General features: G+C 33.4%; 1 protein-coding gene across 4 annotated transcripts; it reads right to left on the reverse strand.

The window, feature by feature from the left end:
- Positions 1-6,095: 6,095 nt before the first annotated feature.
- Positions 6,096-11,340, reverse strand: LOC108467218 (uncharacterized). Of its 4 annotated transcripts, none has more exons than XM_053025068.1 (8): positions 11,094-11,340; positions 9,687-9,894; positions 9,364-9,500; positions 9,046-9,130; positions 8,498-8,911; positions 7,260-7,597; positions 6,550-6,764; positions 6,096-6,469 (listed from the first exon to the last, which is right to left on the reverse strand). In XM_053025068.1, exons 2-8 carry the CDS (start codon positions 9,841-9,843, stop codon positions 6,460-6,462), a joined length of 1,356 nt encoding a protein of 451 aa, XP_052881028.1. In that variant the 5' UTR covers positions 9,844-9,894; positions 11,094-11,340; the 3' UTR covers positions 6,096-6,459. The 4 variants fall into 4 exon arrangements, with proteins under 4 accessions (XP_052881028.1, XP_052881027.1, XP_017623290.1 ...); XM_053025067.1 differs by having other exon boundaries at positions 9,687-10,026; positions 11,094-11,339; XM_017767801.2 differs by lacking the exon at positions 11,094-11,340 and adding an exon at positions 10,789-11,068.
- Between the last annotated feature and the right edge of the window lie 1,215 nt (positions 11,341-12,555).

Here is a 12,555-nt window from a genome sequence, read left to right on the forward strand (position 1 = left end):
ACTTGGTATGAGATTGAATCGAAAGGTCTAAGGAACTATGGTATAGTTCGGTTTGAATGGAGTAATTAGCCTCGTTCCATTTTGTTTCCTCTTGCGATAATGTTATTAATGGTTGGTAGTGCATTGCTTATGACTTACTGAGTTATATACTCATTCGGTGTTTGCTTGTCACCTATTTTAGGTTTCTTGGACACGACTTTTTGCGTATTCGGGACCGTCATTGAAGTCATCACACCGGCTAACAACTTTTGGTATTTTCTTCGTAGTTGGTCTAGGAGTACATTTCGGCATGTATAGGCTGTTATGCTTTGTTGAAATTTGGTATGTAAACTTTTAGCCATGCGAAAATGGCGTAAATGTTCGGTTGGATTTGGTTTTGTGATGTTTGGACACAAGTCATGGTTATAATTTGGGACATGCATGATGAATTATTAGTTAAATCAAGGAAAAGTCATGAAATAGGCATAGTTTGTTTTAGTAACAGATGCTGACAGCAGCAGTGGTGTGGATGTGAAAAATCACTAAAAATAGCAGGAATGGAATTAAATAGTGAATAAATTATGTAAATGAGCCTTGACGAATCTACTTTCATATGGAAGAAACGAAACTGTCATATGAGTTGTATCCTAAGAGATATTTAGGTATTCGTGAAACAGGGCCAGAACGGTTTCTGGATTCCCTGTCCCGACTTTGTAAATTCATTATAAATTAACCAGAGATAATTAGGAGTCATACCATATATGTATAGATTCCTCTTTGAGTCTAGTTTCTATAGAAATAAACGGCATCAGTATTGAATCCCTGCACAGGGAGATATTCAAGTTGTAACACACGAAGGTCAGTGTAGTCGACCCCTGTAACATGGGAGACTTTAACTAATAAACTGTACTAATTGGCTTGACCAAAAATTCTAGAAACAAATCCGTAGATGGAAATATGAGTCTAGTTTCAGGAAACAATTACGAAACTGATTTTCGAGTTTTGAAACTCTAGATATGATTTTTAAGGCGACAGTGATGCAGTAACCAGCTTGTCTGGAAATTTTTTTTATGGATTGTGAAAACAATTAAGTTAAGTCTGTGTGCACCTTGTATTCGACTCCGGTAACGGATTCGGGTACGGGGTGTTACAAAACAGCTCTCAGAGATTTTTTTTTTTCCTTTTGGAAGATATATGAGTGAATCAACCTATTGATATTGGAAGACCTAAAAGATTCTTCCAATGTATCATTTCTGGGTTGAATGAAATTCATAGGTATAGGAAGAAGCCTTGTCAAATAGAGATTTTTTCTTTCGACCATATTTTGATTGTTAATATGATATATAAGGACCTCTACTACAAATAGTACTACACCCTTGATCGTGAAATATTGATTACTTGTTGAACCCTGTGAATTGCGTGAAGTAGGATACTAATAATCAATGTCTTCAAAAAAAATCACAATTTATATTGAACAATTATCTTAAATTTAATTTTTATAATTAAATCTATTCATGAGTCTATATATACACATATCTCATATCCTACATTGCTGAAGAAAATAAGGGAAATAAGACTTTGGGTCTATATAAATGTCTGTTTTGTAAGTTTTATTTCCACATTAATAGGTAGCACAAAAAAAAAAAAACAAAGAAATATAGGTGTTGCCACTTTTAATGTTGATGTTGCAAAGAGCGCTTCCAACTGGAAGTGTTTTTCTGTGAATATCTAAAAAGTTCTCCATGCAAAAGTGCAGTTTTTAAATCTAACTGCTCAAGCTCTAAATCATGTATGGCCACAATACCGAGTAAAGCTCAAATCAAACTATGCTTCACAACTGGGGAGAACACATATGTGAAGTCCACTCCTGGAATTTGATTGTAACCCTTTGCAACAAGCCTTGCTTTATATCTGGGTTCTTCAACTCCTGGAGTCCCTTCTTTCTTTTTAAACACCCATTTACAATGAGCAGGCTTTTTACCTTTAGGAAGTTTCACAAGATCCCATGTTCTATTTTTGTGGAGTGATTCCATCTCCTCTTACATAGCAAACATCCACTTTTTTTAGTCTTTACAGCTAATTGCCTCAGAATAATTAGATGGCTCTCGGTTTGCTTCTATATCTTCAATCGCATTTAAAGCATAAGCAAGTTGATCAGCCTCGGCATACTTCTTTGGAGGTTTAATTTCTCTTCTAGTTCTATTTTTAGTAATAGAGTATTATGGTGAAGAAGTAACTCTATTCTCAATTTTTGTACTGGCTTGAGGAGTCGACTTTTATTAATCCGATACTCCACCTACTTTTGATTTTCTTTTTGGAAGAGTCTTTAAGAGATAAGTTAGGTAGCATAGTAGTTTCATTAAAAACAACATCTCTGTTAATTACAATTTTTCTATTTTCAGGACACCATAATTTATACCCTTTTACATTGGCTTTATAACCAAGAAAAACACATTTAATGGATTTCGGTTCAAATTTTCCATTATCAACATGAGCATACACAGGACACCCAAAGATCTTTAAGTCAGAATAATTAGCAGGATTACCAGACCATACCTCTTGTGGAGTCTCTTTCTTAATGGAAGCGGATAGAGATTGATTGATCAAAAAACATGCAGGAGAGGCTGCTTCTGCCCAAAACGACTTTGGTAAGTTGGCATTTGACAACATACACCGAACCTTCTCCATGATTGTTTTGTTCATTCGTTCTGCAATGCTGTTTTGCTGTGGAGTATGACGAACTATCAAGTGTCTCACGATCCCTTCTGACTTGCACAGTGTATTAAACTCATCAAAACAGAACTCTAAGCAATTGTCTGTGCGAAGGTATTTTATTTTTTTTCCCGTCTATTTTTCAATCATAATTTTCCAAGACTTAAATGCAGAAAACACATTGCTTTTCTGCTTCAGGAAGAACGCCCAAAATTTTCTAGAAAAATCATCAATAAAAGTTAGCATATAAATAGCTTCACCTCTCGAAGGCAATCTGGATGGCCCCCACAGATCAGAATGAATATACTCCAACGTTCCCTTCGTGTTATGGATTCCTCTGGTGAATCGAACTCTCTTTTGCTTCTTAAAAACACAGTGCTCACAGAACTTCAGTTTGCAAATTCCTTGCCCATCAAAAAGTCCTCTTTTGCTTAATTCTACCATGTCATTCTCACTCATATGCCTTAGGCGCATATGCCAAAGTTTAGTAATATCATCATTTGAAAAGGAAGAGGAAATGACAGCTACATCACTAGCAACAGTAGAACCCTGCAAAATATATAACTTGGTAGTCTTTCTCTGCCCTTTCATCATAACAAGGGAACCTTTGGAAATCTTTAAAACTTCACTTTTAGCTGTGTATCTGTACCCTTTTGAATCAAGAGTACTCAAAAAAATAAAATTTCTCTTTAATTCTGGAACATGTCGTACGTCACTAAGTGTTCTGAAAACTCCATCAAACATCTTAACTTTAAATGTTCCAACACCTATGATTTTACATGAAGCATTATTTCCCATCAAAACAACACCTTCAGACATTGTTTCGTAAGTTGTAAACCAATCCCGATTGGGACTCGTGTGAAAGGTGCAGCCTGAATCAAGTATCCACTCCTCACTCACTTTAGAATTGTTGACAGAAGCGACTAGAAGTTCACCATCGCTGTAGTCTTTTACAACATCAGCTTTACCGGAATTTTCTAGTTGTTTTCTCTTTTGATTCACAGCCTCCCTTTTAATCTTGTTCTGTAGTTTATAACACTCAGATTTAATGTGCCCTTTCTTCTTGCAGAAGTTACAATTTTTACCTCTATTTGAATACTTCAATCTACCCTTAGATTTACCACGAGATTTCGTTCCTGTGTCCTTCCATGATCATCATTAGCATTCCGATCTTGTCTCCTACGAACAATGGGACCCTCTCCCTGAGAGTCGGGTTTAACCACAAGATGCTTCATCTTATCATACAATGTCAAAGAATCATAAGCCTCATAATTGTGAGACTCGCGGTTATATAAAATCATGTCTCTAAAGGTTGAATAAGACGGGGGCGACGAAGAAAGTAGAATCAACCCTAGATTTTCCTTATCATATTGAACCTCCATGGCCTCCAAGTTTTAGAGAATTTCTTTAAACACTGTTAAGTGTTCGTGTACAGACGCACATTCCCCCAAACGTTAAGCATAAAGACGTTGCTTCATATGCAACTTGCTTGTTAGAGTTTTCGACATACATATTTGTTCCAGCCTCTTCCATAATGCAGCGGCGGTCTTCTCTTTCATCACATCCTGCAAAATTTTGTTGGACAAATGTAGATGTAATTGTGTTAACGTCTTTCGATCCTTACGCTTCTTCTCTTCATCTGTTAATGTCGAAGGCATCTTATCTATTTCTAGCAAGGCATCCACCAGATCCATCTGCGCAAGAACTGCTTGTATCTTAATCTGCCACAACGCAAATCTGGTGTTGCAATCCAACAGCGGAATTTTATACTTCAAAGATGTCATTACCGTGATGAGATGAACTACCTGGAAGCTTGGATACCAGTTTGTGAAAATAAAATAAAATAAAGAACACACAAATTTTACGTGGAAACCCTTTCAGGAAAAAAACCACGAGCAGAGGAGAAAAAAATTCACTATGTCGAATTCGAATAATTACAAGAGGAATAGACTATATCTATTTATAGGCTTGTAAAGCCATATTCTAGTAAGATTGAAACACTTTATTCTAATCAATATAAAATAGATGTAGTTTAATAAGGTTTAAAAACCTTATTCTAAAATAAAATAAAAGAAGTATAATTCTATATGGATTTTATTTTTATTTTATTTTACCACTTGTATTTTATTTAAATAAGGATTCGGATCATTTAATTCTAACAAATGCAAATAGAGAAAGTCATATAGTATCGATTTTAACAGTTTAGTGACTTAAATGAAAACTTTCGAATAGCTTAGTAATCAAATTGTGAGAACTTATCTATAGTTTAGTGACTAATGATGTAATTTATCCTGTACTAAAATATATATAAAAAATAATATTCCAACCAAATATAGTATATTATCGATTCAAACTTAAATTCCAACAAGTCGATAATGAATCATGCAATGTTCGATTTCTTTAACATCCAACTCAAGAAAACTTACGACATAGTCAAACATTTGATATATTTATTATAAATAAACAAATAAATAAATAACAAAATTAGAATGTAAATTTATTATATAATTTTACCTGAACTCGAGCATCTTTTGGATGGCCAGTAGGCATCAGTGAAGTCCGTTTGGACCCTTCTCCCAGTCAATTTCACAACAATTTAATAATTAGATAAACACCAGTGTGTTGAGTTTGAGCAGTTGGTGCTGAAACTTTCAACTAGAACTTTTAAGTTCAATGAGTAGACTGATAGCAAAATAAACAAACTTTACCTTACCTTTAAATATGTTCTTTCTTTCAACTTTAAAAGTTAGAAATAATCTCCATCCAACTACGTACTTTAAAAATTGATTTAAATATGGTTTTATTTATTTGTTGACTAAGAACTTAATTAATTATAATAAAAAATTAAAATTATTTATCTTTTAATATAATAAATAATTTAAAATAATTATAAAACAATTTATAAAAATATTATGATACATAATATTATTTTATAATTAATATTAAAATTTCAAATATTTTTAGTTATTTTGTAAAAATAAAATAATTTAAAACTTTTATTGTATATCATTTTAATCTAATACCTTTAATAGTCATTTTCATTTCTTATCTTATCACAACTGCATTTAAACTCAAACATACATCTCACCTGTAATTTTAATCTCACTATTACAATATCTAATCTCACCTTTATAGTAACTAATATCAAGGCTAATGCTATTTTTAAGCTCACTGGAGGCAATCTCGTCAGCCATCCAAAGGAAGAAATCCTTATTAAGTGAGTTCAAACACATCAAACAAATCGATCAAAAACAGATTAAAAACAAAAACCTCAATTGAGCTTCAATTGGCAAAAAGATGTTATTTTAGCTCATCTCTACCTTAACACAAGCATTTGGCAAAAAGGGCACTGATACTCGGAAGAATCCATAATTAAGCAATATTAAAATTAAGAAATTGCCAAATTAGAATCCATAATTAAGCAATATTAAAATTAAGAAATTGCCAAATTGTAGAAAAATACAATATCCATGTCCAATTGAACTTAGCAGCTGCCTTTTATCTGATAACTTTTAACCACTTTTGAATCCACATAACTATAATAATATTTTCTGGGCTAACATCATTCAATCTGGATGAAAGTTAGCTATAAAGCAGTTCTGCACACGGTCACCTATGTTAAATCTTTTCAGACTGTCCAACACACCAACTACACTTCACTTATTTCTCTCCTTTCTATTTTGAATCCCACGCTTCCCATCTCAAGTCTCGATCAATTCATTCCAAGGCCCCCCTTGCCAGTGTTAGGCTCAAGCCTCAACAAAACGGTCATAACAGTCTATGATAAAGGATCAAAATCAGTCCCTATTCAAAACTATATAGCTTGCATTTGCACTCCAATTTCATCATAAATCTCACCTTTCAAATGGGTCTACCCTGTTCAAATTTGAAGTTGGATAAACAGCTGCAGCTATTTTCTCCCTAAGATTGAATTTCTTTGCAATAGCTGGCCTCACATCTTCAACTCCGACCAAGCTCTCCAAAAAGGGAAGAAGTAGAAGCAGTTCTTGATCTGACCGGTCATCAAACCAGCTCTCAATTGGTATTCCATTGTCCACTTGGAACCCAAATGCCTAAGAGAAGCCAAAAAACACCTGAGTTAAATTTCAGAAACAATGTTTATCATGTCCGTATGCATGGCACAACTCCATGAGAAATTGGCATCACGATATTTGATTGAACCTAGGCATATCCAAAAGTATAAGATGCCGACCGATGGACAAGTATGAGAAGGATTAATGTATACTTGCTTCAAATTCTCCTTGAGGAAACTATTAACCAATTTCCAAAATACAAAGGATTCATAAAAAGATTGCAAGGATTTCCTCAAGTTTCATGCCAATAATAATAACCAATAAGAATACATATTGATGCGTCTATACCTTATTATTAATCTATCAGAACCATAAAAAAACTCAATTCCCTTAATGCTAATGCCATGGCATACATGCTGGGTGTACATTAGTGAATTTTAAAAATAACTATTTTGGCTATTTCATTATTCTTCTTTTTAGTGCTCAGCAGAAGCACTGGACAACGTCCATGCAAGAGAGGAGCCCCAAAAATACCTGTGGAGAGTTGTCAATAATGATTACACGTGCCAGATCACGGCCAAGGACTGACAAATCTTTAAGGTAATTGCCATCCACAAAAACACATGATTCTCGGAAAACACGATGACGAAATACTCTCCTCTTTGGATCGAGCACATTTAGAAGTTGCTCTGCATAAATACTTTGACTTGCTGTAAATATAACAATCTCAAAAAGACCAGAAACTCTTTCCATAAAATCTCTCAGGTGAGGACGACATCTAACATAAACTGTGTGTTCCTGGAGATTAAAATTCACAGGGAATGTGAAGTCTGCATCATCACAAGGTTCCAGTGAGGAATGAACCAAAGTTTCTGCCATGCAATACAATTGAGTCAATACTCCAAGGTAATCACAAACAATTACAAGCAGAAAATTCATTGCTAAATAAAAATGTTTAAAAGGTCTTACATTTTTTAACTAATGACACTTAAAAAGGTCTTAAATTCTTTTAAGTAAAAAGGCAGCTGTAAGTTCAGATATGCTTTAAATATTAAGGGAAAGAGCCAAGGTTTTCAGAACTGGACCAGTAGTCAAACCAGTCAGACCAGCAGTTCCCAGTCCGACTAATTCATCTGGTTTGATTAAATAAATTATTAAAAAATTCAGAAAAAGGAAAAAACAGGTTCAACCGCTTTTTAACCCGGTTCAACCAGTCCGTACGGTTTGCAGGTCAATAAGTCTAACCCTTCTAAACAGACCAGTACCCATCCAGTTCTCGGTCCAACTGACCATTTCAGTCTGGTTCAAACAACATTGGAAAAAACTTCTCTTTCAGCGCATACTTTTCCCAAATATCCCAATCATAACACATTGTGTCAGTAAGCACTAAGCAAAGTAATATTCAGTTTACAGTCCAGATTTTGCGACTTATTAGTGCAGACAGAAGCTGCCACAAAATTGACTGGAAGCAGAAAAATGATGAGGAGCATAAACAGCAGAAATTACTATAACATAATTAGCTAATTATCCAAGCAGAAATTAAGAGTCAGATTTTTCTGCTGTTATGTTATAGAAATTACTATAACATAATTAGCTAAATCTTCTTTCAAGCTCTTAGACTGGACAAGTTTTAGCTTTATATTTAAATCAGAATTGACAGGACAACTAGTTTGAAGACTTAAGGGTCAGAATTCAGATTTTAAAAGTACTGAGAAAATTGCAACTGGAAGCATAAAAGCTCATCCAATTTAATTATCCAAAAGTATTCTCACCATCCAAGTCCAAGACAAGAGTGGTAGGAGGGCAACTTCTGGTCTGCTTGGGTAGCAGCACAGGCCGGAAAGCAGGAATAACAGATGACAGCTCCGGTAAGTTCTTCATAAACAAGTAAGGATCAAAGTCATCAAATTCCTCATAGTATTCTTCCTCCACACAAACATCAGTTGACATAGAATCTTGACCATACTCATCAATACATTCCAATTTTGAGTTTTTCATAGCCAGGTATATGGCTGAAACTTCAGATGAAAGGACAGCTCCAGAATCTGCAGTACAAATCACAGGATCCGTGTCCACAACAAGCATCTCTGCTTCAGAAGTAGACTTAAGAGTTTCTCCAGTGATATTCGCATCCAGCAAATCAACCTGTGAATCCTCGATTCCCCGATCTCGATGGATTTTTGAGTCTTACCTCCAAAGGAATTTGACAAAGTCAAACTAAATAGGATAATTAATACATGCATTAAGATCAAATAAAAGAAAGAGCGCATAATAGGTCTTACAATTCATATAAGTGCAAACACACACACACATAACCTACCTGCACCTGCAATCTCTGCTCCGCAAATCTTAGATATGTGAAATCCAGGGGAAAATATGGTACCTGACATATGGTGATCAGTGCCCTGAAACACAATTAAAGAAATAAGCAAAATCTCAACAGCATAGATGGTTTCCTTTTATTTTTCTTTAATTGCTTTACCATAGGAACTTCACATCTTCCTAATTAACTGACACAGGCAAAAGTCATTTTAAGTATAATTAAGATAAAGCAACATAGTCAATCACTCCCATCCCTTTGCAACCATAAAGAGGCTAAATAATATAAACAAAATAAGAAAAGAGCTAGACAAATTACCTTCTGATCTACATGGGCACCATTAACCACATCAAACCCCAGACAAGCATCAGAAGCATCATCATGCAACAACCCATATCTAGCATTTAAATTTGTAGCTCCATCAGGCACTTCATTTTTCTTTGGGAATGCTCTGGCTGAAATTTCATAAATTTTATTAACATAGCAAATTTGACAGTTAAATACAGACTTTGACTTGGAAACCACAAATTAAAACTATCAAAAGAATTTTAATTTTGCCAAAATCAATAACATGTAAAGCATTATCACTGCAACATTTGCCTTCTAATTAAACGAATAATGAGATAAAATTAGCAACATACCAGGTTTTTGCTTCCTAACAGAAGATGTAATTAGCTCTGTTACTTTCTTCTCTGGACCTTGTACCTTTTCAGATATCTTCTTCTCAGCTCTTAAAGCCTTGGGACTGGTATGATCTCGGGAAGCATTTCTTCCAGAAATTCTTTTCTTTGTTTGCATTGGACCAAGAGTTTTGCCCCAATCTTCGGGATACTATCACTACCCAGCGTACTTGAAATAAATAATTTAAATGTCCAGCGTTACGATTCAGATTTCAAAGCATTTAGAATACACTAAAATTTTTAGAAATAAACTTGAACTTCTGTCAATCTGTCATACTACGTTCTGGCTGTTTACTGTAGACTGAAACAAGTAAAATAAAAGCCATGTAAAATCTTTAGTAACTTTTATTTAAAAATATTTTTTTTAAAAAAAAGCAAATTATCCTGAAATACTCCTAGCATATGTAAGCAATCTCATGAAAAAAAAAACCAACTGAGCCTTTCCCATTTAAAATCGTTGACAATCAAAACCAGATCATACCAGAATTCTTCGCCTAATTTTTGTGTACAAAATCCAGGCTCTGATTCTGGAATATTAACTTACCACACTATAGTCCCTTAAGAATTCAAACTTCCCTACAACATTCAAGCCAACTTCAACATGATAAATACAAAGAACCCGAAAGAACAGCAAATTACTAGTGTGAAAACAATCCACATCTAAATGAAAACCATAATAGGACATTATCCAGAATGAACATTTCAGATTTGGATGAAGAAAACTAGAGAAACCATTCCACTTAAATCATCGAATGAGGACAAAAATTTAAAAACCCTAACACACACCAGCTCCCCCAAATAGAACACTAAAGCTACAAATTTTTGCAAACAAAATCCAGAGATAGAGAAATGCATCAAATCAACTAAACCCTATTCATTCCAACAAGGATCGTCGAACCAGTACAAAAACGGAGCATTTAAGTTAATGTAAAATAGTGTTTGCATGAACGAAAATTTAAACCCTAGAGAGAAAGAAAGTTCATGGAAACAAAGCAGTTAGCAACAACTAAACCAACGAACCTGAGCTATTTAGTAACTTAAGCTAAGAAAGAAAATTGCTTACCAGATAAGATAAAATAACAAAAATGGAGACAAAGAGAGGTGCAAAAATGAGAAACGTAGAACCCTAAATTTTGTTAGAATTAGAAGGAAGGAGCTTAGTTTTGGGTGTTTTGGTTTCTTTGGAAATTTGCTTTCCCTCCAAAGACGGGGAAAGAGAGGGAAAACGAAGAGGGGGATCGAATTTTTTTTTTTTCTTTTTTGCCAGAATAATAGGTTAGATCGAAAAATAAAATAAAAATGGAATTTTAGTTTATTTTTCATTGAAATATTTTTCAAAATACATGTTCTTATCAGAAAATCACCTACTCGCGATTAATGTTGAAAGGACAGTACGCGCTGCATAATACTTAATTGGATAACGTGGCCTTTAGACATGGCGAGTGATTATGATTGGGAGAGTAGGAATTGAGCTTCTACGAAGCTTAAAACGACGCCGCTGGAGACGTTTCTAACTTAGAGTGGAGGGAGATATCTTAATTTGTTTTTCTTTCCCCTTTTAATTTTTATTTTACGTCCGCAGGCGCTTACAATTTGTATGTTGTTTCTTTAAGGATGCCTATACTTCTTAAATTAATTTCGTGAGCCCAAGTTTTTTCTCTAGTTCCGTAGTTCCTAATTAACCTTAATGACAACCCCACCCCCACCCCTTTAATGTACACTTTTATTTGCTAAATTTAGCTTGTTAGATAATATAGTTTTATGAGAAAATTCATTTTGATGATGAAAATTAATACAAATACTAAAATAATGAAATGTATGATTTAAAATTAATTAATAATAAATAAAATATGTATAATCTCAAAAATAAAAATTTAAATTAAATTCTAAGATAAAATGAAACATAAACATATGAATACATCAAATTAAGAATATTAAATGAATACAATTAGTTATCACAGTGTGTTGTCATCAATCTTAAGTGAGTGTCGAGTTAATTTGTGACATCATCTCAAACAACATTTTTAATACATACAATTGATGGAGGTAATAAATTCTCCATATTAAAATAAAATGCATGAATAACATTAAAATGAAGTTTTATTAATCTAATTAGTGTAGATTCAAATCAAACTATATGCATATTTTATTAGTTTTTGTTAAAATAAAAAAAATCTAAAGTGCTCTCAAATAATATTACTTATTTTAATTACGAAAGAATATTTTCATAATTTTTCAAATCAAGTTGGTGCTCGATTGACTCGTGACACCAATTCAATTGAATACTTCAATAGTAATATAGATGTTCATTTTTATGATAAGTATTTTTAAATTTTGTTACTCAATGTAAAAATACTTTTTTATAATTACAAATTACTCTAATATATATTTTCCACATTTACGATCTATCTATTCTATTGTAAAATCTTTTATTATAAGCCAATTGAGTTTTATCTCGATTGACATCAAGATTGTTGTCAATGAGTTCAAATGTGTTAAAACACATTTATCCTCTTATTTAAGGATTGAGGAGAGTTATGACCTAATTTTTAGGCATTATATACTAAAAAAAACTCAATTAGAAAATTATTTAAAAATAACTTTGTAAAAAAGAAATAAATATTGATATAAACTACATAATTATGAAATTTTCCTTTTTTAATTGGTATAACAACACATTTAATCATCAATACTTACACATTCTATCAATTTGGTCCTATTATACCACTATATGCGACAAGACATATGGCAAGCCTAGGAGACTTCTAAACAATAAACTTGCCTACAGAAAGCAGGGAAGACACATGTAAACTCACATTCTCGAAGGGAC

The sequence above is a fragment of the Gossypium arboreum genome, chromosome 2 (assembly GCF_025698485.1).
Source record: "Gossypium arboreum isolate Shixiya-1 chromosome 2, ASM2569848v2, whole genome shotgun sequence".
In the NCBI taxonomy this organism is placed as follows: Eukaryota; Viridiplantae; Streptophyta; class Magnoliopsida; order Malvales; family Malvaceae; genus Gossypium; species Gossypium arboreum.